This window comes from Aquarana catesbeiana, linkage group LG03 (genome assembly GCF_042186555.1).
Source record: "Aquarana catesbeiana isolate 2022-GZ linkage group LG03, ASM4218655v1, whole genome shotgun sequence".
NCBI lineage: Eukaryota > Metazoa > Chordata > Amphibia > Anura > Ranidae > Aquarana > Aquarana catesbeiana.
In genome coordinates, this window is record NC_133326.1 from 187,338,602 (window position 1) to 187,365,581 (window position 26,980).

General features: G+C 40.7%; 1 protein-coding gene across 13 annotated transcripts in view; it reads left to right on the plus strand.

Annotated features, from left to right (window-relative positions):
- KMT2E (lysine methyltransferase 2E (inactive)) overlaps positions 1-26,980 on the plus strand; it is a 181,176-nt gene that overhangs the window by 81,517 nt on the left and 72,679 nt on the right. For 7 of the 13 annotated variants that reach the window (XM_073619626.1, XM_073619629.1, XM_073619624.1 and 4 more), the window contains 7 exons: positions 4,553-4,591; positions 7,576-7,806; positions 9,283-9,416; positions 12,907-13,024; positions 13,244-13,353; positions 13,669-13,933; positions 21,500-21,598. In XM_073619626.1, the coding sequence (XP_073475727.1) occupies positions 4,553-4,591; positions 7,576-7,806; positions 9,283-9,416; positions 12,907-13,024; positions 13,244-13,353; positions 13,669-13,933; positions 21,500-21,598 (996 nt within the window). Of the gene's footprint in view, positions 1-4,552; positions 4,592-5,272; positions 5,897-7,575; positions 7,807-9,282; positions 9,417-12,906; positions 13,025-13,243; positions 13,354-13,668; positions 13,934-21,499; positions 21,599-26,980 lie in introns of those variants that run through there. The other 6 variants (XM_073619631.1, XM_073619627.1, XM_073619634.1 and 3 more) reach the window with 3 other exon arrangements.

The window sequence follows — 26,980 nt, forward strand, 5'->3', positions numbered from 1 at the left end:
TTACTATAAGCTGCGTATAAGCCATTGGGAGTATCTTGCTTTTTGTTACACATGTTATTGGGCTAGCAGCACGTTGTTTATATTCGAGAGGTGGGTTCCACATTTTGTTGTTTTTAAAGGTAGAGACGTTCTTTTCCCTGAACCCTCGGGATCAGATGATAGAATTAGATGCCTTAGACAATCCTTAGGTATTCAGCCAGGCGTATGCTTTTCCCCCTGGGGAGGTTGATTCCGCTTGCTCTTTGAAATTTAATCTCAGAAGACAAACCTCATCCTGGTGTCCCCTTTATTGGCCTAAAAGGTCATGGTTCTCCATGCTGCAAAGCCTCTCGGTAATTCCCCCAATCCCCCTCCCGCAGAGGGAGGACTTGATTGCACATTGTCGGCATCATGGGCAGAGAGCTAGTGCTTTGCCAGACCAAATATGTAAAGCTGCGACTTGGTCCAGTTACTCTACCTTTTTGTAAAGCGTTATCGCCTGGATCTGCTTACAAGCAAGGATCAGGCTTTTGGACGTAAGGTCCTCCAGGCGGTGGTTCAGCCCTAGATGGTACGTTCTTGAGAATCTTCTCAGAGGCTGTCCTGGAAGACAACTGGAGAAAACTTGAGTTAAACATACCGATAAATCATTTTCTAGGAAGTCTTCCAGGACAGCCGGGATTCAACACCCCCCCTATGGTTTTTGTCGTTTTATTATCATGCTGTTATGACTGTTTTATCTTCCAGTGCCTTCCTACGGTCCTTGGTGATACTAAGGTATGGGCCTGGAGGACCGCCTTTTATTTGAATGGGGTACGTGTTTCCTTACCGGACGGTGGAGCCCAAGGTCTCAGAGGCTGTCCTGGAAGATTTCCTAGAAAATGAGTTACCGATAAGTCTAACTCTGGTTTTTGCCCAGAATTTGTAGGAAGATGATGCTGTTAGAGCTATATTACACACATTTATAATTCTGCCTTCTCTTTGGCCCTTATGTATTTTAAGACTGTTCAGACTAACATTCGCTTTAAAGACTCTGTTAAGTTTGATACATTTTTCAAAACTTAACTTTTTTTAAATCCAGAACTTTTTTTGTATAATTTGTCAGTTCTTGTTTTAACATCAAATCAAAGACATTGGTCATAACTACAACCCAAAATTTTCTCCCACTTCAACATCAGTCGATCCCCATTTGTCAGTATAAGGTCTAAAACATGATCACCTTGGGTTGGACCTTTTTACTAACTGTTTCAGAGAATCGCATTCATCGCCTCCATTTCATCTCTGCTTGTAATAGAAGCTTGGGAATTCCCATTAATGTCAGGCATGTTGAAGTCATCCATAATTAAAACCTCCACCTTCATTGCTATTTGAGTTACCTCGTCAATCAACAAGTTATCATAATCTTCAGTCTGTTCTGGGGGGTTTGTATGCTACATCAATTCTAAGGGAAGATCCCTCTCTGGTTTGGAGGCAGACCCAGAGAGTTTCAAGTGTTGGTTTTGTTTGTTTTTTACATTTGCCTTGTGCTATTTTTGACATGTATGGCACCTCCACCTCTCATCTTCCTTACTCTTTCCTGTATAGTGTGTACCTTATTAGTGTTATTTCCTAGTCATTTGAATCCTTAAATGGTAACAAAGTCAAAGTTGTTCCTAGACATAAGAGCTGTTGGCTCACAAAGCTTGTTGCCTAAACTGCAGGCACCAGTTCACATGTGACACACTTTCTACTGCTGTATTTTTAGCACCAGAAACTTTAACTGAATTAACTATCCTATCCTTTTGTTTTAAAAATGAAAATAAACACCTATCAGCCCAGTCCTTGGCAACACAGGAGGTAGGAGGATGAGCGGAGCTTTCACTTTAAAGTGATGTCTGCTATAAGTTTAACCAAAAATGTTTTCACCTGGTGATCTGGGCAGTAACACACCTGTATTTTTAGTGCTTACACTCTGGATGAAAGAGCAACACACCTCTTTGGATAGCTGCGTTGTCAGTCTGGGTGGAGGGGACTGTTAGAATGACTAGTAGATTTAGATATAGTAAACAAATTGAAGTCATAGTCCAGCTAACACTTCTTCACGCAAACTGCTGTACCGGTACGTTGGTAGGAGGAAGTGGATGTATCTGGGTATAGCCTGTTTTATAGTATCGTTTTTCAGCGTGGGCGGACGGCTATCTGGTGATAACTGCCAATCCGGATCAGCAGCTGGTCGGTTGTTATCCCAGGCAGTGGGCGCCAATGGCGCAGATTTTTAAATAATTCTAGTGTTCAGAATCGCAGATTTTGAAGTGCAAAGGAGGAATTTGAGGTCTCTTAGACTTACGATCCCTCCATAAAGAGTACCTGTCATCACCTATTATTGTCACAAGGGATGTTTACATTCCTTGTGACAGCAATAAAAGTGATCAGATTTTTTTTTTTTTTTTTTTTTTTTTTTTTTTTTTTTTAACACTGCTGAAGAAATTTTTTTTTTTTCTGTTAACCACTTAAGCCCCGGACCATTTGGCTGGCCAAAGACCAGAGCACTTTTTGTGATTTGGCACTGCGTCGCTTTAACTGACAATAGTGCGGTCGTTCGATGTGACTCCCAAACAAAATTGACGGCCTTTTTTCCCCCCCCCCACAAATAGAACTTTCTTTTGGTGGTATTTGATCACCTCTGGTTTTTTTATTTTTTGCGCTATAAACAAACAAAAAAAAAGCAACAAATTTGATAAAAAAGCTTTATTTTTTACTTTTTGCTATAATAAATATCCCCAAAAAATTTATAAACAAACATTTTTTTCTCCCTCAGTTTAGGCCGATACGTATTCTTTACATATTTTTGGTAAAAAAAAAAATCGCAATAAGCATTTGCACAAAAGTTATAGCGTCTACAAAATAGGGGATAGTTTTATGGCATTTTTATTAAAATTTTTTTTTTTTTTTTTTTTTTTTTTTTTTTTTCTAGTAATGGCGGTGATCAGCATTTTTTATCATGACTGCAACATTATGGTGGACACATCGGACACTTTTGCCGCTATTTTGGGACCATTCACATTTATACAGCGATCAGTGCGATTAAAAATGCACCGATTACTGTGTAAATGTGACTGGCAGTGAAGGGGTTAACACTAGGTGGTGCCTGCGATGTCGGCAGCCGAAGCCGATCCGTCCTTAGGCTCTCGGCTGCTGCCGCCGCCATTCTCGGTAAGGGAATAAGTAAGTGAAGCCGTGTGGTTCCCTACTGCGCATGCGCGAGTCGCGCTGCGCGTCCTCTCAGGTCCCTGCTGTGTTCTGTGTCTCAGAGAATACAGCAGGGGAGGACGGGGTAGGCGCCGGAAGTGGCATAGGTCACCACAAGCGCCGCGGTGAGCTATGCCAGGAAGTGGGAGCAAATGCCTCTATTAGACAGGTATCTGCTCCTTCCTCCCCCCTGAAAGGTGCCAAATGTGACACCGGAGAGGGGGAGGATTGCAAAAAGTGGAAGTTCCATTTTTGGGTGGAACTCCACTTTAAATCTGCAGGATCATTTCTATTGAAAAAAAGTTTACTGGCTAGATCAGGTGAAAAAAGCCATCATATCTACGAATTGGTAAGCTGCAGTATGTGTGCTTTTAGGTTTAATACCACTTTAAAATGATTTTAAACCTAAAAATGTATATATTGCAGCATATAAATCCTTAAATGTGGTGACTTTTAGTTTTCTCCTTTTTAACTTTTTATTTTCACCGTGATCTAGCCAGAAACATAAAGTATCTCCACTCTGACTGGGCTGCTGTCCAAAGGTATCTCTGTTGCTCCTCCAGGAAATCTGTGGCGAGGGTAGTGTTAAAAGCACTAGCAGATAGACCTGATTAACAAATTAAAGCAGAGTTGCACTTGGTTCTATGTTTATTAAAAAAGTCAGCAGCAACACTTAATAAACAAACACTCACCTGTCCCACGATCCAGCGATGAGGGCGCCTGAAGCCTTGCTCCTCTTCCCCATCTGTCCGCGGCGCCCGCATTATTACTGTTAGCAGCCAACTGTGACAGCTTGTGGCTTCACAGCTGGTTGCGCACTGTGCATGCGCGAGACGTGAATGGCCGTGCAATCTGTGGAGCTGCGGTTCGGCCCCATCCCCTCTGTCCTGATTTGGCTAACTGACTTTGTCGCAGCCAATCAAGAGGGAGAGTCCTGGATGGCCAATACACTCGTGGACAGAGATGGGGGGCCGAGGGGTGCTGCTGCACACAGAAGGCTTTTTATCTTAATGTATAGAATGCATTAAGATAAAAAAACTTCCGACTTTACAACCCCTTTAAGCTTTGAAGCTATTCTAATGTATTGGAATAATTTTGGCTTGCAATAATGCTTTTCTTTTTTCATACAAAACATGCTCATCAAATTCTCTGTAGGAACTTGTCTACTGCTACTGTACATGCTGACGAGAGAATCCTTTATTCTACGCAAAAAAAAAAAGTGAATGTCGTGTTGGGTCTTTTTATTGTGGTGTTTTTTTTGTTTTTTTTTGTTTTTTGGTGTCAATTGTTTTTTAGTTAACTAATGGATAAAAGATTAAAATGTCAACCTTTTTTCTTTCTAAAGGCCTTCAGAGAGGGATCAAGAAAATCTTCCAGAGTTAAGGTACATCTTATTTAGTGTGTGTATGTGTACAACAAATATATATATAGTTTTTAATGTGTGTAATATAAATATATATTATACATCAGTCAAAAGTTTTAGATCACCCCCATTTTTCCTGTTTTTTTGAAATTTAAATAGTCCAGCAAATAACCTTAAATGCTACAAAGGTAAGCGGTAAACTGCCAGAGGTGAAAAGAAAAAGTTTAGGTTAAACGGAAAAATAATGTACATTTCAGAAAATGCCTTTTTCATGGAAGAAGTAATAGGTTAACAAATCGGTTTTATGCAGTAAATTAAGCCTTGAAAGTTTATGCTAACAATTCCTTCCTACAGGTGTCCCAGCTTTTGATGATTACTTACATGCTCTCTGTATAAAAGTAGTATTAAAACCGACTGTTCCCACACACCCTTGCAATATTTGGACTGTATTGTACTGCAGGAAGTAGTATATTGCACTCAAAATGGCAAGAGAATAGAAATTAACAAAGGAAGGCAGACCATTATGACCCTTAAAAGTGTAATTCTTTCCTTTAGAGAAATTGCATAGAAAGCCAAGGTTACAGTTTCCTACACCATCAAAAGGCACTTGGAGAAAATTGACAGGAGGTGTGGCAGACCCAAAGCACCAACAGAATCCGAAGACAAGTTTCTGAGAGTCAGCATGTTGCATGACAGGTGGCTCACAGAACAACAACTTCAAGCACAGCTGCACACTGAAGTAAGCCACAGTTTCAACTGTGAAGAGAACACTTTGAGCTGCAGGCTTGAGTGGCTCTAAGAAAGCCGTTGCTAAAATGGCAAAATAAGAAAGAGGCTTGCCTGGACCATGAAGCACTGCCAGTGGACTACTGAAGAAGGAAAGAAGTTCTTCTGGTCTGATAAATCAAAATTTGAGATCTTTGGTTCATCACGCAGGGTTGTACGCTCTCAAAAAGGTGAAAGGATGGTTCCTCAGAGTGCCACACCAACTGTCAAAAACAGGGGAGGAAGCATGATGGTCTGGGGCTCTTTTGCTGGATCCACAGTGACCAACTTGCACAGAGTGACACCCTGAATCAAAACTACTACTATAGTATTTTGCAAAGCCATCCTACAGCAAGATAATGACCCAAAACCTACTTCAAGGCTGTGTCAAAGTTGGTTTGGGATCAACTGGACAGAAGGGTGAAAGACAAGGAACCTACAAGAGCAACACATTTTGTGGGAACTTCTGCAACAGTGCTTGGTAGAACTTTCTGAAGAATATTTGATTTCTGTTGTTGATTTCTGTGCTGCAAGTGTGTTCGGCTGTTATATCTGCAAAAGGTGCTTATTTTGAGTAAACCATTTAGCTTAATTTTGTGTTAAATCAATTCCATGATTTATTTTGTTTCCAATTGTTTTATATGCTTTATTTTCAGATTTTGTTGAGGCATTAAACTGTGTCGTAATCCAATAAAACTGGAAAAATGGGGGGGGTTCTGAAACATTTGACCAGTAGTGCATGTTCCCAAAGGGTAGCCACTGCCCAGGTGCTCGGCCACAAAAAAATCCATACAAATCTGAAACTAGTATAGAGGCACCCGCGCGCCTTTCAGCAGAGGATATAACCACGTTTTATTAACGCTCTGTCCATTATTCCCAAGACACTAAAGCATAGAAGTGAACAGAAAACCCAACAATGCCTGTGATGACATCACACAGTGCAAAGGTAAAAAAAACAGGTTAGGGGTCAAGGAAAGATCTCAAAGAGAATCAATCACAATAGACCATCAAAAAAGCAAAATATACTACATCTTAGCTTAAATAAAGTTTTACAGAAATTACTTCTGCCTAAAAATGGCCAATGCAAAAAATTTGGAAAAAACAAAGTAGATAAACACTCACAAGCCACCAGTGCACATAGTAAAACCAGGCAGGAACAGATCACCCATAATTAGAAACATAAAACAAGAAGTGATGTATAACTAGGGCAACTGAACGACAAATGAAGAGTTACAAATTAGCCACAAAAACACTAAGCAAGACCATACACCCCAACACGTGCCAGGTAAACAAGTTTACAATTGTAAATCGCACTCTATAGGACAAAGAATGGTTCCACAGAAAACACCCGACAGTGCAACAAGATAGAAAAATGCACAACTGTACGTAATTTAAATTGGTACTCCACAGCCAGATAGATAAAAACCTGTAGACTCTGTAAGAATAGTTGCAGAGGATGAATTGTGGCGATAACTCTGAGATTACCACTAAAAATAGATCATGCCATCCCTAACAAAGGGAGTGGGTGGAAGGAAATAAATCTATCATGAGATAAAAATGCCTTGCTGCAATGGAATTGCACAGAGTGGCCACAAAACCACCTCTTCTCGGGTCCCCCCACCGTCACTCCTGGCCCCTTCTCTGTCTAGTGCCCCAATGGGAAGCTGCTTCCCATGGGGCCACTCGTGCATGCTCGCTCCCAAGCCCTGCTGCTACTTCCATTGACACAGTGGGACACTCTGCCCCGCTCCCTAGTCACTGGTTTTGATTTGATTGACCGCAGTAGAAACCAATGGCGCCCAGTGCTCCAGCAATACCTTGGAAATGAGGGGAGAGCAGAGCTGCAGATTTACACAGGGCTGGATCGAATGAAGGCTCTGGTAGTAAAAGGTGAGGGGGGTACTGATGCCTTAACTTTTTTTTTTTTTTCCCCCCTTAATGCAAGGAATGCATTACAGTAAAAAATGTTTAGGCTTTAGAACCACTTTAGGTAGTTCCAGTCTCCAGCTAATAGTGACAGTAAATACCAGCAGCAAGGATTTCAGACTCTATGGCAGCTGCTGAGTGGATGTGCTTGTTTACGGTTGCTAGGAGAATATTTAGTGATGCTCGTGTGTGTGTGCATATAATAATATAATTTTTTTTTTTTCTATAATTCTTTCCATTCTAAGTCAAATTTTTAATTTTTCTTGATTATCAGGCTTGCAGTCTTTAATGCCATTTCTTAAACCTTATTTTAGGGTTCTGCTCCTGAAATTGATCCTGGTGACAGTTGCATATATGGATGGGAGAGTAAAATCAAGGCTTGGATGGACCACTATGAAGAAGCAAGCATCAACCAGTACAGTGAAAGTGTTCAGAGAGAGGCACAAAGAATAGCTTTGAGACTTGGTTGTGAAAATGACAAAAAAGAACAAATCGTTAAGATCAACTACAGCACCAGCAATCATATTTTTAAACCACCTGTTGAGGTACTTTTTCCCAGTTCACCCGATACTAATCCATAACAATTCATGTACACCATATTACCAAAAGTATTGGGACCTGCCTTTACACACAAATGAACTTTAATAGCATCCAGGTCTTAGTCCGTAGGATTCAATATTGAGTTTGCCCACCCTTTGCAGCTATAACAGCTTCAAGTCTTCTGGGAAGGCTGTCCACAAGTTTTAGGAGTGTGTCTATGGGAATGTTTGACCATTCTTCCAGAAGCACATTTGTGAGGTCAGGCACTGATGTGGACGAGAAGACCTGGCTCGCAGTCTCCACTCAAATTCATCCCAAAGGTGTTCTATTGGGTTGAGGTCAGGACTCTGTGCAGGCTAGTCAAGTCTTTCCACCCCAAACTCGCTCATCTATGTCTTTATTGACCTTGTTTTGTGCACTGGTCCAAATCATTTGGTGGCGGGCGGATTATGGTGTGGAGTTGTTTTTCAAGGGTTGGGCTTTGCCCCTTTAGTTTTAGTGAAGGGAACTCTTAAGGCATTGGAATACAAAGACCTTTTGGACAATTTCATGTTCCCAACTTTGTGGTAACAGTTTGGGGATGGCCCCTTCCTGTTCCAACATGACTGCACACCAGTGAACGCAATATTGAACCGCACGGACTAAGACTGGGATGCCATTACATTTTATGTGCGCGTAAAGGCAGGTGTTCCAATACTTATGGTAATTTAGGGGGTGGGGGGGGTGTGTGTATGTATGTGTGTATATATATATATATATATATATGTATGTGTATATATATATATTATACACACACACACACAATATCGTATTTATCGGCGTATAACACGCACTTCCCCTTAAAATCGTGGGTGCGTGATATACGCCGATCCCCGCTGATTGTGAGCGGAGCGAGCGCCAGCGATATACACATAGCCGAGTGTACTCGTCTCTACTCAGTCAGGGGCGGGACTGCGAGAGGAGCCGAGTACACTCGGCTATGTGTTTGTCGGCGCTGCTCGTTCCTCTCCTCTCGCAATCAGTGGAGATGGGCGGGACTGCGAGAGGAGCCGAGTCCAGTCGGCTTTGTGTATGTCGCCGGCGCTCGCTCCTCTCTGCTCACAGTCAGCGGAGATCGGCGCCAATTTTAAATAATCAGCAGCTGGGCAATGCTGCAAAGAGACTGGCAAGACTGAAGATGGACACTGGGCAAGGCTGCAATGATGGACAAGGCTGCAGATGGACACTGATAAGGCTGCATTGATGGGCATTTAAATGTAAGTTTTTTTTTTTCCTTCAACTTCCCTCCTAAAAGTTTAGTGGGAGACTCGCAGGTCCCATGATTAACATTAATATTTTGGGGAATATTGCTGGATGCACGATTCCCCATACATTTTGTGGAGTTCTTTATGCTGTAGTAATTGTTTGTTTACATACCCACAGAATGCGAGCATATGGCAAAGTTCAAATCTCATTGTTTAATTTATTTCTCTGTATTTCAGCAGAGCTTTTTGCAGAAGAACAAGAAAATATTAAAGGCTGCCAAAGACCTGCTTCCTGAAACTTTAATTATTGAATACAGAGGAAAGTTTATGCTGCGCGATCAGTTTGAGGCTAATGGATATTTTTTTAAAAGGTATTTTTTTGTTTGTGGCATCCAAAAAATGAATTATAAACCTTTTTTGAATAGGCCACACGTGAATTTCAGTGTCGCTTTTAAAGCCAGTGTACATTGCATCAGATTTACAAGCAAGTCACACATGCTTTGAGGGAATTGCCTTGCATCTGTAAAGCGTCTCTCCTGCAACTCCATTGTGAAAGCCCAAGGGCTTTCACACTGGAGCGGTGCACTTGCGGGACGTTAAATACCTGCAAGCAACATCTTTAAAGGTGCTTTAGGAGCGGTGTATACGTTTAAAAGAGAGTTTAAAAGCTCTCTAACGGCCGAAAAGTGCTGCTAAAAATAATGGCATTTTACCGCCGACGCCCCCAACACCCCAGTGTGAAAGTGTCCTTGGTGCAAGCACACATTTGCAATCATCTAAGGGTTATCTAATCTCTAACCTTAAAAAATATTGGTTTGTTTCCCTTTTGAGTGCACATGGATTGTTTAATAATATTGCTATGTGGTTTTCCTTTCCAGAATGAAATTTCTGTGGAATACTGTCCCCCAGCCATTTCTGGTGACAATGCTACCTTACAGGGTCTGACTACAGGCAGTTTGGTCACCTTTAGCTGTGTGCTGCGATCTGGGCTATTAGGTTGTGTACCAACAGTCTGCCTCCACATGCAGCACATGCAAAGACTTTTCATGACATAACAGTGCCTGATGCGTTCTAGGACTTGTGGTCTCAATTAGGGTTGCACCGATACTAGTATTGGTGCCGATACCGATCATTTGCACGAGTACTTGTACTTGTGCAAATGCTCCGATGCTTGACCCGATACCTGGGCTGTCAGGGATGATCAATAAAGTGGTGGGGGGAGTTACAAGCACAGATCTCCCTGTATAGATTTCCATAAAACCGCTGACGGATGCTTCCCCCCTTTCTTTCAGCTGCTTTATTGAAATCTATACAGGGAGATCGGTGCTTGTAACTTCTCGCATCGATCATCCCTGACAGTCCCCTGTGTCGTCCTCCGTGTGCTCCTCCGGTCCCCCCTGTCCCGGATCTATCGGGATGTAGAGCGGAGGAAGGAGTCCGTAAATGTAATTTAGGGCTGCCTTCCTTTTCTGAATGAACAGAGTCAGTGATCACTGGCTTTGTTCATTCATAACTGAGCATTGTAAACTGTTTACAATGTCTGTTTATGAATGGAGAGGAGCCCCTGTCTCCTCTCCATTCATCTTCAGTGCAGCTGAAAAAAAAAAAAAAAATTTAATGTTAAAATTGTAAAAAAATAAAAAATGAAATAAACCACTGACACCATCCAGTTTTAGACGCATTTTAAATGCATTGTGCATTTGTGTTGCTTTGACTTTCTTCAGAGTTGCTTCTGCATGTGTAATTGTATAGTTAAGAAAAGCGGTTTAGAAGCAAACAAAAAGGAGTTCTAATATTTAAAGTGGAAGTCCTTGTTAAAACTAAAATCCCTGCATCTATACCCACGATCTAACACTAACCTATCTAGCCCTGTAAAGAAAAAAATTAGTACATACATACCTTTTCTGAAGCTGATCCCACGCTGAGCTGTCAGCCATGGCTTCACTGTGGAGGTGGGTGCAGAGGACACGTCCGACAATGGAAGCCCCATGGTAAGTCTATGGGTGACGTCGCTTCCCTTTAATTTCACAGCCGTTGTCGACCATGTCCTCTGCAGAGCTTCCGTCACTGAAGATCGGGTCGGATCGGTCTCAGAGAAGAGATGTATTCTCATTTTTTCTTTACAGGGCTAGATAGGTAAGTGTTAGCTCGTGGGTGTCTGTAGATGCAGGGACTCTAGTTTTAGCATGAACTTCCACTTTAAATAAGAAAAGAGAGCCTCTATCCCTGATTATGTGAATAAAAGCATAAAGGAAAAATATTGGGACTTTAAATGAGGTATGCTATTGCTAAATAAAACAGTGTTTGGAGTATGTATGTATATAGTAAAACCTTTTTATTTTATCAAACGCAGTTCCTTTGGTCTAGAGCTGCATGATACAGTTTCCAAATTATAAATACAGCCATATACACATACAAGCCGACCTCGTGCCTGATGAGGAAGAAAGATAAAAAACAAATAATCTATATTCTGGAAAAAATGGTAAGATGAATAAAAACAGAAAGCACAGTCCGCTAATACGCTAAAATATATGGTCATTCATTGGTATTAATGGCATTGCAGGTCACAGGAAAGTGTGTGGCTTCCACCCCAAATATAACAAAGAAAAGAAACGACCTGGCATAGCCGCAGTAGCAAGCTTCCATCCTCAATTATGTAAAAAAAATTAGGGAATTTTTTTTTTTTTCTTTCACAATTTAACACTTATCACTGTTCATTTCACTTTATTCACATACACCATTAATATATTTAATTCACATAAATATTTAATTGTACACCCTTCAGTCCAGATGGATGCGGTCTTTTGTAGTGTGTGTGTATGTATGTGTGTAATAAAAAAAAAAAAAATATATATATATATATATCATCCAATTCTCACAGATTGCACTGTGGTCACCTGGCCTGTTTTCTGGCGGTTCCCTTGTTCCAGTTTGAGCAAAACCCCCCCCCAGCTCTGAGCGTTATTCCTATATTAATATGCCCGATTTTTCTGTATTTACAGTGAATTTTGCCATCCATACTCCTGATGAGTGAACATATTATTTTTTTTTTTTTTTTTATTCATGGGATGCCAAGACAACTCAGCTTTTACTCTTTATATTCAACATATATTTATGTATTCGTGTATTATATATAATCTCAATCTCAGTATGTATGACCATTGTATGATATTTTATATGTTCATTTGGTAAATGTGTATTCCATATCAACTCATATGTATATGGCTATGTTTTGTATTTTGGAAACTGTATCATGCAGCTCTAGACCAAAGGAACTGCGTTTTGATAAAATAAAAAGGTTTTACTATATACATACTCATTACAATGTTTTAGCAATAGCATAACTCGTTTAAAGCCCAATATTTTTCCTTTATGCTTTTTTTTTTTTTTTTTTCCCCCCAATTTAAATAAGTCAATATAATCAAGTTATTTTCTTGGACTGTAAAACATTGCTTCTTTTAGGCCGGGTTCACACTATTGCGAATTGGATGCGGGATCCTCGCATCCAATTCGCAATAGCAAGAGATTGTGACCCGCTCTCTACGGAGCCGGTTCACATCTCCGATGCAGCTCGATGAACCAGGACCCCTGCTGGGAGCCGCATCAGTATTAGGTGTGAACCGAGCCTAAGAATATAGGAAAGCAACATTCACATTGGTTGTAGTGTGCCTTTTCCACAAACCTCTTCTGCAACAGAGACATTTGGAGATGGGGTTTGTGCATTGCAGCAAAATCGTATTGAAATAAAAGCTATTAAGACTATCCTTTGAAAAAACTAAACATTTTGTTATTTTCTTTATTTGCTACAAATGCAAAATATACACATCTTATTTTTTTTTTTTTTTTTTTTTTTTAATTTAGGCCATATCCATTTGTTTTATTCTATTCGAAATTTCATGGGCTAGAAATGTGTGTTGATGCAAGAACTTTTGGCAATGAAGCAAGATTCATCAGACGGTCTTGTACTCCCAATGCTGAGGTGTGTGTATTATACAGTGAAAAGCTCATTTCATAAACGTTTGGTTTTCAGCATATTTTCTCTGTTTGCTGTCAATATCCATACATTCTTAATATTGCTATTCCATTGATGGCTTTGAAGCAAATGCAGAGAGTTGTAGGGTTTGAGATAACATGTATTTATCCAAATTTTCTTATCTCATTGTCTAATTGGGACATTTCTCTAATCTTTGTATTCTAGGTACGACATATTATTGAAGATGGAACAATTCATCTTTATATTTATTCAATTGCAAACATTCCAAAGGGTGCAGAAGTCACAATTGCATTTGATTTTGACTATGCCAATTGGTAAGCAAAGTTTAAACCTTGCTCATGAACCTACTCATATTTATTAATTATTCAAATGCGTTACTATTTTTTTTTTGCAACATTTTTTTTCATGACAAATCTTAAAATTAATTTTTGGGATTCTAAGTCAAAACTGTTGGAGAAATTAGTTTGCTTTGTTTTGTGTGTGTGTGTGTGTATATGTATATATATATATGTATATGTATGTGTGTGTGTATATGTATGTATATATATATATTTTACATTTTATAAAGAGAAGCAGCGAGGAAGGACTTTTATGCAAAACTTTTTTTTTTTTCCCTGATGTCTGTGCAGCAAATATAAGGTGGATTGTGCATGCCTCAAAGATGATCTTGATTGCCCGGTACTCCGATGTAGTACTGAACCAACAGAAAACTTCAACAGTGGTTATGATACTAGAAGAAAAAAAGGAAGAAAAGAAAAGGAGGGTTCCAAAGAGAGAGAGGCTCAAAATCAGAATGTTCTAGTGGACGCCGATGATGCTGTAGCCAAACTGAAAACACCACCAGATAAACAGAGGAAGATGTCCCCTCTTAGACTGTCACTATCCAATAATCAGGTAATTTTTAACATATTTAAAACATTTTAATACCTTCCAAATTTACAAGGTGAAATGTAATCTTTTTTTAACTTTTATATGGTGGTACAAGCACTTGAGGTGAATTTAATTTATTGTAATCATTTTAAGTTTAGAATTGTATTGGTGTGTTGCAGGACTTTTGGTGTGTAACGTTTGGGTCACCATGCCCTCTTCCAAATTTGTCACTTGTATGTTGAAGAGGATCTTGCATGGAAACACATTACTGTGTTCTGTTTTAGTTGTAATTAGCCCTGCTCTGGCCACTATGTCTTCTATTTTGGCATTGCTAAAAATATATTGTGTAGTGTCCGTGATATCCATCCTTCCTCGCCTTGAAGCCTGTGTATCTGTAGCTGAATGCATCTTTGGAGGCTGTGGAATTAGGAAATTTATGCACTGAAGCATTTAAGTCTGAAACTATATATATATATATATATATATATATATATATATATATATATATATATATATATATATATATATATTTTAATGTAAGGTCCCTTTTTAACCATTCTCTTCATGAGCCACGTTAATCTGTTTTTCTTTCAGTTCCAAAGTCTTTTCCGAACATGAAGGCTTTGTTGTAGTTTTATGGGTTTTTTTTGTTTTTTTATCAGAATCAAACATATAGGCTCTATTTACTAAGGCACATCGAGTCATTTTAACAACAGGTAAAATAAAGTATTTTTGTACTTGCCATTTTCTTGGAGTTCATTGAGGAGCACAGTAAGTAATGTACCTTTTGAGTTCTACTGCAACCTCCGTTTTGTATCAAGTAGTATCTAGAACAGGATGATAAATGCATAGGATGGGACTGCCAAAAGCTCAAGGCTTTTTGGGAGATGTGATGCATCTAACAGCCATGTTCATAACATTGACATATGGTGCCCAGGCCTTCTCTCCAGCCAAACGGGCTGGTAGCCATCGTGAGGATCTTCCAAAAGATGTGATTGACTTCCCTAGTTCCTGAGCCACCAGGTCAGAGACAACCTGGCCCTTGGTGCCAACCAAATTGGTGTTTCAGATATTGGACTGACCTGTCCCACTACAGTAGAATATTGCATTACAGAGGTCTTCAGTGGAACTCTGAGAACAGAACTGCCTCCTAAAGAAGCTATTGGACCCTGGAATCTCATGCAAAGATGCAAGTTTAACTTCTAAGCCTGGCTTCTCGAATCTGAGGGCAGGAGTGTCTGAAGTTTCTCTGGTCTGTGCTGTGTCCATGACTAGATCCAGTTATCTCAAAGAATGAGAGTGACAGTTTCTGAAGGTTCAGGATCCATCCGACCAGTGTATTGTCTAGACTGTGAGGGGCTATGTTGTCCTACAGAGCCTGCTCCAACTGTAAGGTCTTACGTTTTTTTTTTAAGTATGCCACAAAATTACAGCAGGGCTAGTGCTGGGGTCAGCAACTTGGAGAACGCAAAGTGCAGACAAGAGGTTGAAGGGCAGGGCCACAAACTGGTGATGTAGGGAACCCACAGCAAAGTGTAGGAAATGTTGATCTTGAATTATTGAGCGCACAGGTTCATTCTTGATGTCCACACATGCTAGAATGTTGCCCTAGTAAGGCGAGGCAATGACAGACCAGGTGGATTCCTTGTGGAATTTCTGAGCCTGAATGAAGACATTCATTGCTTTCAAATGCATGATGGGGCAGATGCCTTCTTTTATGTTTGGAAACTGAACAGGTTGGAGTAAAACCACAAAAAAAAATTCTGCAGAATGAACTGGGGCAATGACGCCTTGGTCAAGAAAACCTGGGAGTGCTCATTGGAGATCTCTGCTTATCTGTAAAGTAAGAAATGGAAGGGGGTGGCAGGCATCAAAACTATACCTTTTTAACCCTCCCACGCGCAAACATTTGAGATACAAGCTGTCCAAGTGTCCATAACCATTCACAGACCTCCCCCCACTTTGGAAAGTGGGGGCCCACCTTCATGCCGAAGAATGCCTGTCTGAGAATTTAGCAGACTTTAAGAGTTAGATCTTGAGTGCACTGGGAGCCAAGCTTGGGGGGGACTAAATATGAATGTTTTAGGTGTGGAGAAACAAAAAAAGGTATTCAGAGTACATCTGACCACAAAGTCCCTTAAAAGCCATGCGTGTTAGACGGATTCCGCAGTTCAAAACCTTGGTTGGTGTCCTCCCATACTTATAGACTGGAGACCCATGCAGATAATACAGAAAATTTCCAGCAGCCTATTTTATCTGAATGGTCTGTGATCAAGGAATCGACTGGCAAGATCCTGTTTAAAACTCGCTTTGAAAACAGCGCGGCCGTGCAGGGCTCTACCCATGCGGCTGCATTATTCATACAGAGCTTTGTATATGAATGATCTACAAGTCCCGACATCCTTTGCAGCTGTCGACTTGTAGTTTTCAGTGAACTGCCACGGCGCTGTGAGCGATGTGGTAGTTCATTGATTCTTCCTGTCAGAATGTATCAGCTTTTTAAAGTGGATTTATCCTTTTAAATTACTAATCCCATCATGCCTTTTCCTCTAGGGGTCATGCCCTGTTGTCAGATTTCCAATTCCACGTGGGACTGTAGTTTCACAACAGCTGGAGTTCCAAGGTTGCTTACCCCTGATGTGGTGCAAGGCCTGCTTGATTGAGTACAAATTGATTTAGTAGATTAGGTAGGTACTCATAATTTGGGTAGATCTAAAGTTGATTGTATAGTCGACTGATGTGTATGGTGACTCTTGGGAACCATGACAGTCAGCTTGAGTTTGGCAAAGCAAGGCCAATATGGGATGAAGAGCAGGCCCTGCCAGCGAGCACAGAGCTATTTGTTGGGTCCTTGAATAATCTTATATCTACAACACAATGGCTGCATTGGGAAGGTCGTTGTGGTCTTGAGCTCTAAAGGGCATAAGACTGGAAATTGCACTTATTGATCCTCTAGCTTTCAGCTACATCAATGCAAGCTGAAATAGTCATGATTAGTACTGTCAGAAGACTGTGACTACTTGGAGACAAGATTCTCTGATGAGGTTTGGATTAGCTTAATTAAGAGTCCTGCAGGGAAGGTGCAAACATTTGCCTTTTGTCCTCTTTAACAAGTCAGCAAATTGGGTGCTTTGGGCCATAGAGACTTGCGTGATTGTAATAAAAAGCTACACTCATGCAGCACAGATGCAGGCCACGCCCGACTGAAATGAGGAGGACCCTGAAGATGTGGTTAGGAACAGAGGGTATAGTTGCAGATGTAATGCAGGCAGGACTGGAACTGTTGGTGGAGTGTGAGCTGTGCAGGCTTGATACTACCTAGAATCAGACACGTGTCAGAATTCCTTGAGGCTCTTTGCAAAGCAGGGGCAGCAGAGCAATATTTCTTTAATGCTTTATGACAGGAAAAAGCGAGCAGAGTGCTCTACTTTTCACCCTGCAGATGTCAACAGTCAGTCCCACAGAATTAATGCCTTCTGCAGTGCAAACTGGCGGGAACAGAGATTTTAAAGGCACCCAGGGCCCTATGTACTCCTGGTTTCTTGGCTTGACTGGCCCATTCACAGAGCGATTCTTCAGGGATGAAGCAAGAACTGAGGTAGTGCCAATGGCTTTGGACCTGATGAGACCTGCAGCTAAGTTGTTACCGGAACAGGATATGAAAGTCTGGGGGGGAGGGAACCCCAGGTCCAAAGAACTTTCAGGCTCCCTCATCAATGTCCAGGTGCAGCACGCCAAAAAACAGGCAGAGGGCCCGCTGCTCCAGATACCTGCAATTGAAAAGACCAACTCTAGAAGCGGTCTAGAGAAGAGTCTTGATTGGGGGAAAAAAAAAACACACTAAAAGTAGGTTAGTCTTTTACACAGCAGAGCTCTGCAGTCTCCTAGGACATTAGCAAAAAACTGAGGGATGTTGGTGGATAGTAGGGCTTATCCTAGGCTGTCCTACAGTTTTTTTTTTTTTTGCTAGTATCCAGTCCAAAGTCGCGCAGTTTTGTACAGGTCACCAATGTAAAAAGCTGAAAACCGCCTTTAATCTGCCCCAAAGAAGCTCATGTTCTTTTTTGAGCTTAGGCGTTTTGCTTCAGGTGACAAAACGCTCAGATGTGAACAGGTGCCATTGAAATGAATGGGATTTTGCTTGTTGGGTGTGTTTTACGAGCGATTTATGAGCTGAAAACGCTCAGGTGTGAATGCAGCCTGAAGGTAAATGATTTATGTCTCAATGAACAAGAGAAAAATTGTCATTGCTGAAATAGTTATGACATCTTTGTATTGTCAGATCTCCTCCTTATTTCTCTGAAACTTTTGTCTCCAGGACATGAAATAAGAAATCTCCAGTGGAGAGACGCACAAAACCCTGTTTGTTTAACCCTAAGAAAAAATATTATTTTTGTTTCCATTGAAAATCTTTCCTCTCACTTCTGGTCTGATTGAGGCTGTAAAGGGAAATTTACCCAACAGGGACACAAACCACAATCTAAACCCAATATTAATGGAGGTTTGAACCTTTCCAACATTTAAAACGTTTAACATAAATTCAAACTTTAATTATCTTGAACTTTTTAAATACCAGTTCAACACCCTTTTAGACTGCGTTTAACTCCAATTCTCAAGTATCCCCAATAGCATTTATTCAGGATTTCTTACATCTTGCACTGCCAATTTAGCCTTTTAATTAAAACTTTTACAAGTCCTGAAAACATGACTTGTATAGTGAGGGGGAATTGTAGGACTAGAGTTGAAACCCTGCTTTAGAATCCCCTTCTTTCTATTACAAAAGGCTGTTTGTTACCACCGTTGTACTGTTTGACTTACCTTTTTAAGTCGTTTAGTTCAGGTGGTCCCATTTTTCACAACATGCAACTATACTAATTTTACTTTTTTTAGTTAAGTTTACAAAACCATGTATGTATAAACATAATTCTAAGTTTAGTGCCAACCAGAATCTTGGCATAGCATGGCTCTTGGTTCCACTTGTCCACTTGTAGTCGGATATTATCTATCCCCTTCACAACTATAACAAAGGGATGCCGAGAGAAAAGACAGTGTAGGTAGTCAGAATTATGAATATTGCACAGTCCAGATGTTTTTAACTGCACTGCACAAAATCTAATGCCTTTCTGGAGGTCTGGACACTTGAAAACAGAAATGGTAACCCCTCAGCCACCCCTCCCCCAAATGTAATCCTTCTCTATCTTGCATGCCTCTGTTTTTTGCTAATGACTTGGACGTTAGACACCTGACCTTAACTTTGATTTACAGTGGATTGATTAATCCATACGTAAGGAATGTGTACATGCTTAATGTGTATTGTGGTGTATGCACTATTTTTTGGCAACAAACCAACACACATGCAGTGGCTAACTCATTGTGTTTTTAACACCTCATTCACTTGCCCCCTCTTTACTCTTCTTGTGATACTGCAAAAGCAGTGTTAATTTCAGGCCTTCCTCGATTTCCCAAACCGTGGAACCCCTGGTGGGTTCCAGCTTAAGACATCCTCTCAAGGATGGAGTGCGTTCAGAATCCTTTATGGGACCTGAGCATTTGAAGATGGATCCTCCTGTGGGTAATCAGCCTCTTGAGGAAGTTTCCCCAGATCCCTTTCTTTGTGCTGCTATTAATCAGGAGTTTGTTTTATTAGCAATATGGCTAAAATTCTTTCCCATGCTCAACAAGTATGGATGCTTTGCTGGACTACGGCGGGTCAGGAGAACCATGTCCAGCATAGTTTCGGTCTTAAACACGCCAGGTTTTGATGTGGATGGGTTTAACAAACTGTCTTATTTTCATGGTGTTCCTTTGTACTAGTCTGGGGTTGCTGTGTGTTTTTGAATTCCTGCCTATCTTTTTGTAAGAGTACCTTTTGTGCAATCTACCCCCTTTTTCAGTTAGGTTGATTTAAGAGTTGTACCCTTAAGTTGTTTACCAGTCTTCATGCTCTTGGCTGTTCTTTTTGGGATATTATTAGGTGTTATTTTCTCACGTTGTGAATATCTCACTTGTGAGATTGGTTTTCTGGCAAGGATCCTTCCGTCCCTTAATCCTAAGGGTTGGGGAGTGTAAAGCTTGTGTCTTCTTAAGTAGACCAGTTGGTCTTCCCTGGTGAACCTTTCAGGGACCTGTTGTCCTGGGAACTTTTTCATCAGATTAATTCTCTGTGGCCTTTCTTGGCTGTTAACACTTCCCCTGTTCTGCAGGGAACTTTCACTTTGGTTCAGTTTTGGGCACTAGACTTGCAGGCAGTTCTGAGATGCAGACCATTTCCAGTCCCTTATGTACCTGTCAGTGGCAGTTACCCACCCCTCTTGCGCTACTTTTTAAAGCCAGGACTGTTCATGAATTTTTGTATCCCTCATTGGGCATGAAAGAAAATAAGGTTTTTGTATTTGCCATACAATATTTCTTAGTCTTTTGAGGGACATGGGTGGTGACATGCTGGATAGAGGAGGGATTATAAGGGGGCTGACATACATTTATTTATTTATTTTTTTGCTGGTGTCCTAACCTTTTGTAGGTGGCAGTATGACCCAAGGGTTTCTGAATTCCTGTGTCCCTCAATGGACTCCCATAAAACAATTTATGGCCACAACAAACTTTTTTTTGTGTCAGCAAGAAAAGCATGCTTGCTCTTGACTCTCAGGAGAACCCTTGATCTAATTGCTATTGTTCCCTTTGAGCTTAGCTGGTATGTTGCCTCCTTGCTCTCCATTTTTCTTCTGATCCATAAACATACATTGCTCTGGAAATCTGATCATAAATGTTTTATATAAGATCTCCTTTTGAGATTAAAAACCTTTTTATAAAATTGCAACAATTTAGGAATTTAAATTGTAGGATGGCCTTAAAGTATGCTTTTATTTTTTCAGCTCAATCTGTTCTTCATAACTTTTGAAATTCTTAAAGCTGACCTCCAGGTAAACACACAAATACACAGATGAAGCACAGATGTTGGAACGGTTTTACTTGCCAAGGATAAGAATTTTTGTGTCCACGCAGATCCAGGATGTAATTACACTTCCCTACTACCACACAACCGGTTGGAGACCTGACCATTCTATGCTACAATTAAACACAAAAAGGTCACCTTCCTGTCCCTAGCCTGTGATTCAGAGCTGCAAAAGTATTAGGTCCGCCCTTTGCGCTCTCCTCCTGTCAGCACGTTCTTTTTAAGCTCCTGTACATGCAAGACCCCTGCTGCCTCTACCCTCTTTCTGAGTGTTCAACAGAATTGAGGAGGTTAAAATTGGGTATTTATACTAGTAGAGCTATAGATGCACATCTAGATGATGTGTAGATAAATATCATAACTACTTTCAGGTGTGGTGGGTATTTTTGTTGTTCATAGATTTGCCTGGAGTTCAACTTTAATACAAATCTTAATTGAGCAAAGAATGCAATTGCTTGATTGGCCACACATATTTATTTTTTTTTTAATCTAGCAGATGAAGTACTTTCATCCATGGCTTTTATGAAGCATAAGATACTGCATTAGGTGACTTGACTTATGTAGCAATTGTAGTGTTAGAATCCCTTGAGTAATTAGAGCAGTAGAGCTTCTATAAAGCAGTCATTTCCATCTTTCAGGAGCCAGATATTATTGATGATATAGAAGAAAAAACTCCTATTAGCAATGAAGTAGAAATGGAATCTGAGGAACAGATTGCAGAAAGGAAAAGGAAGATGGTAAGTCGGGAAGATAGTGACTAGTAAATGTCACTTGGCCTGAGTGACAACTTCTCTTCCCATGCTGACTGTTGCTTCCTCTTAGGCTTTAGACCAAAATCATTTAATAACTGCATCTTTTGTGCTTTTATATCTAATTAATAAACAGCTTGCTTGGTGCATTCATTCCATTTGGCTCTCTAAATTTTGTTTTTTTAAATTTGTTGGGTTGTAATTTTAAAACATTATGCATATTTGTATTTGCTTTTTATGGCTTCCTTCTGCTCATTTGTATACCAATGCAACAAACTGGTGCTGGGTTTGGTTTTTTAATTCCGCTTTTAAAATCTGCCAAACGTTCTCAATTAAACTGATCTATCCGTTTGATCAAACCTACAGTGGCAAGAAAAAAGTTGTAAACCCCTTTTAATTAACTGGTTTTCTGCAGTAATTTGCCATAAAGTGTTATCTGATCCTCCAAGTCACAATTTTATAGACAAACACAATGTGCTTAAAGAGGAACTGCAGTCTGCTCAAATAGTTTGTAATAAAAATATCTTTGCCATTCTGAAGCTTCTCTCCAATCACTTAGCATATTATTTTATATATACTGTGATTCTGCACTTGCCAAATGTGCTGCAGAAATCTCCTTCCACTGAGTCTGGCTGCATCCATTTTAACTGTGGGCAGCTGAAGCTGCTGCCTGTTCACTTCCTGGATTTACACAGAGGCAAACCTCCCAGCTATGCAGCTCTCGTTGGCCCCTCAACCCCCCCTTCCTGGCAAACTCACTAGAGTGAGAGCTGTGCATAATGTCATAAGCCTAGGCTTTTTACCAGACAAGAAACAGGAAGTGGACTGTATAAGGTATTTACTGGCTGAAAAAAGTTTTACTATCCAAAGTTAAAACAAGGGCAGAGGATTTAATAAATGGAAAGATGACTGAAGTTCTGCTTTAAGCTGATAATGCAGAAACAGTTTATTGTCTTTTATTGAACACACCCATTAAACATTCAGTGCTGGAGGAAAAAGTAAACCTTTGGAGTTAAAAGCTGGTCTAAGCTCCTTTTGGCAGCCCTGACCTCAACAAGCGCTTTTGGTAGCTCTGAATCAGACCTGCACAACGTTCAGGTGGAATTTCTGACCATTTCGCTTTACAAAACTGCTTCAACTCAGACACATTTGTAGGATGTCTGGTGTTAACGGCTCTCTTGAGGGTCATTCCACAGCATCTCTATGGGGTTAAGGTCTGGACCACTCCAAAAGGTTAATTTCTCTGAAGCCAGTCTGTGGTGGATTTACTTTGATGCTTAGTGTCATTGTCCTGCTGCATCACCTGACTTCTACTAAGCTTCATAGTACTAAACTGTCTCCACTTACAGACAATTTGTCTGTCAACTGATGGATGCCTAAACACTTTAAAATTGCATTGTATCCTTTTTCAGCCTTATGCAGATCAACTGTTTTTGATTATATGTCTTCAGAGAGCTCCTTTTTTGCGAGACATAATTTACATCAGCTGATGCTTATGAACAGCAATCCTAAAATGTTTGTAGTGTCTTTCATCAACCAAAGTAGCTCTAAATCACACCTCCAAACTCCATTAAAAGAGAAGTATTGGATTTTTTTTTATTATTTTAGATTCATACGTAACTATGTGGATGGAGCATCAGACTGATGCTGCAGCTGTCCCCCGCCGTCTCTGCACTGAGAACCAAGCCACTGAACATCGCTGATGGCTCTGTTATCACAGATCCCTGAGAGGAGAGCTGCTGACTATTAGTCAGCAGCTCTCCTCTCTGCTTCTACGCGCTCATTGGAGCGCTAAGCTGTGGAGGGGTGGGTAGCAGTCAACTCAGTCTCTCAGCGTCTCGCTGAGCCTGCCATCAATCAAGGCAGCTGGCAGATCCAGACTTGGCAGTCGGGATGACACGCTGCCTCGACTGATGGCAGTGACGTCAGCGGAGAGCGGACTTCAGGCTGCTCTCTGCTGAAAACGGGTCACAGGAGTGCAAACGAATGGCACTTCTGTGACCCTTAGGAGAAGCCCAGTCTAAAAAGCTCAGGCTGGGCTTCTCCTTTTAATTGGACTCCAGATGTTCAAACTTCTGACTCCAGTTAGCTTCCTTTGAAGAAATTAGTCTGTGGGTTTACTTTACTTTTTTTTTTTTTTTCCTGCAGCACTGCAAATGTTCAATGGGTGTATTCAATAAAGACCTGAGAAATTATAATTTGCGTGTTATCAGCATTGTGTTTGTCTATTGTGACTTAGATGAGGATCACCCCCTTTTTTTTTTGGCTAGTTACTGCAGAAAACCAGCTGATTCCAGTGTGTTGTTCACACGCTGTTTCTTACCACTGTATGTGTAATTCTGTTTGCTATAAATTTGATATTGTTGCAGCAGTGCAGCTTTTTGCCCATATATTTGACGTGACTTCACAACAGCTTTTTTTTGAGACATTTTATAGTAACAATATTTTTAGCAGTCTTAAAAACTTTCATTTGTGTTAAATGTCTGTGTGATGGGCACCATTTTATTTGCATGAATGCATGCAATGTTTTATCTAGTTAACTGCATACAACTGTCACAAGCCTTGGCATATTTAAATACAAACTGTAATTGCTTGTCAGTGGGCTATCTACAATACGTGTACCTTCCATTTATACTTAGCTGTATTTCTGCTGTGCCTGCTAACACTACCTTTTTGAATTTCTGCCCTGACTCTTCCCGGAGTCCATGTAATTTTCCAGTGCATGGAATTTTGCCCTGTAAGAATTTCAGCATCTGGTGAGATATGGCTGCTGTAATCCACAGTAGTAGTGCTTTCCTACACAAATTACAGCATCTGTTCATCTAAGGATAAATGGAGCTGCTATTCAGAGACTGTTTAGGTGATATAGCTGGAAGGTACATTATAGTACACAGCAACACATTTTCTGACCACCAGTGTCTCCTGCTTGTAGCCTCACGGTTACCGAATAAAAAGGTTTATCCTTGGAGATCAGTGGAGCATATTTGTCCAGGAAACATCTCCTGCTAGGAAATGCATGTGTATGCTAGAAAATTATTAACAGTGTGCTTGTCAACAAGATGACAGGCAAAGATTTTTGAACAAGCGTTACATTTTAAGCTTCCTTCTATAATCACTCCTCTGGTAGCAGGAACACAGTATTGAAATGTTCTCAACCAAAGCAGAAATTTCAGATGTGAAAAGTCACAGGAAAGTACATTTGACATAGTAATGATTCTAATAACTAGATAACCCCACCAGAGTCCAGCTCTGTCTAAATAATGGACATTAAAAATCCAAAAGCTATTCGGTCCTGCTTTTTAGGCCTGCCATACATGGAGCAAATTTATTTTCTGCAACCACGGGTTGGTGGCGAGCTATCCCAGCCGGGAGCAGACAGTGATTATTGCTAGCGATAATCGCAGGTAAAACCTGGCATGCTGGTTGTACTCAAGTTGATCGGTTGATCAACTTGGTGCATTCAGCCTGCCCATACACGGTTTGAATTTTGGCCGGTTCAGCATGTCAGCCAATTCAAACAGTGTATGTCCGCCCTTGGAGTTAGACCTGCTGTTTACTATCTCTAGTGGAATGCTACAAAATGTTACAGTAAAGAAAAATGTCTTTCAGCAAGTAAATGGTTTTCTGAACTATATGTTAAAAACCTATTTCTATTTTTTTTCTATTAATAAGTTCGATTTTTTCTGGTATCTGAATATAGTGGAGTTATACACGTATTTGATTGAATGGTATACACTATAGTTTGTATTATAACTGCTTTTAGGTTAATCACATATGATTAAATATAGGTCGAAAAAATTAATAATTGGAGCAATACAAAGCTTTGTTAGTGTAGTATTGAATGGAGGAAAACAAATCTGCTAATACCAGAATCACTGTTGTCATTAGACTCTGTATTAAAATCACTGTATGCAAGATAACAATTTACACTTATAATCATGGGGTCGTTGCGTTTAAATATCACAATTTTATCTGAATTAAAGAGTAGGTTAGAAGTACAGTTCATGGTGCATAATAGGTTACCAAAGGGTATAGTCAGTGAAACACTGTAAGAACAGGTAGAAAAAGTCACTAACTATTAATGAAATTATTTCTTCTATTTTAACTCGGCCAATTTAAAAGACTTCAACTTGGTCTTGATAATAATGATCTAGGCAAGCCTAAATTAAAGCTTGCTTGCAGGAGAAGAACCTGTTCTGTAAGCATATTTGCAAGAGGCGCAGACACTTGGTAGGTTTCTAGAGGGGGAGAAGTGGTTGTAAAAGTCATGACACAGAAATATATGAACAAAGCACATCCTCCTGTACTGTGTACGTGTCTCTATCCAAAACACTGGGTGTCATTTCTGTCTGCTGCCTCATTTCCCTGCCTGAGTCATTTCTGCGGGTTTTTCTCAACACCAAGAATAAGGTAATGGGGAAGGAAACTCTAGCACACTGATCCATACCCTCAGCTCTGCATGGTTCCTGTGTGCTGTGTGGAGGGGCTATATCCCTTCCCTCCAATCGGCTCTCAGATCAGACCTTACACTGTGTATCTTGATATCCCTGCCCTCTGTTTCTGGAGCTGAGAAAAAAAAATGCCTTGATCTGTTTTGAAGATTTGTTTAATCTGTGTATTGTCTGAGGCTAGTCGCTTCACTGGTGTATTTCAACCACTTCAAGATGATCACGCTTTGTTGTCCTATTTATAATTAGTGCAAAGTGAGAACCCAGGCAATAGCAAAGTGTCATCCCATTTATGGTATGCACAGGCAGCCCTCAATTTCTGCTCACAATAGAGTGGAAATGAGCTTAGGGCGAGTGAGGAGCAGGGGCAGACTGACCATTTGGCACTTGGGCATTGCCCGGGGTTAGTAGGGGGCCCCATGAGAGGCTCAGTCCTCCGCTCCTGCCCATCCCTGCTGGGAGAGGACACAGGTGCTGGCCAGGACAAGAGAGCTATGGTGGAGCCATGGGGATGATTTGTAGTGGCAGCCGCTCCAGCCACCTCTTCCCCCTGGGGAATTCTACTGAGGGCCGGGCCTCAAGCCACATCCCCGCCATTTGGGACAGCCTGTGCTTACCTGGAGTCTAGTCGCACAGTGTGCAGCAACCTGTGTGCAGCACAGCAGCAGGTCAGTGTGTGTGATTGCCAGCCCAGCAGTTTAGTATGTCACGCTGCTTTAATCTATACCAGACAGGCTGAGTGTTCCTGCCCAGTGCCCATCCACCAGTGGTTATCCCTGCCCTATAGCTAATAACCCTGATTCCTATATACACTGAGTGCATGCTAATATCTGTATACTGAGTACCACTCAGTGTACAGATATTAGTGTTGTATATAGGGAACAGCACTTAGTAAGTGCTGTTTCCCATATATAACACTGAT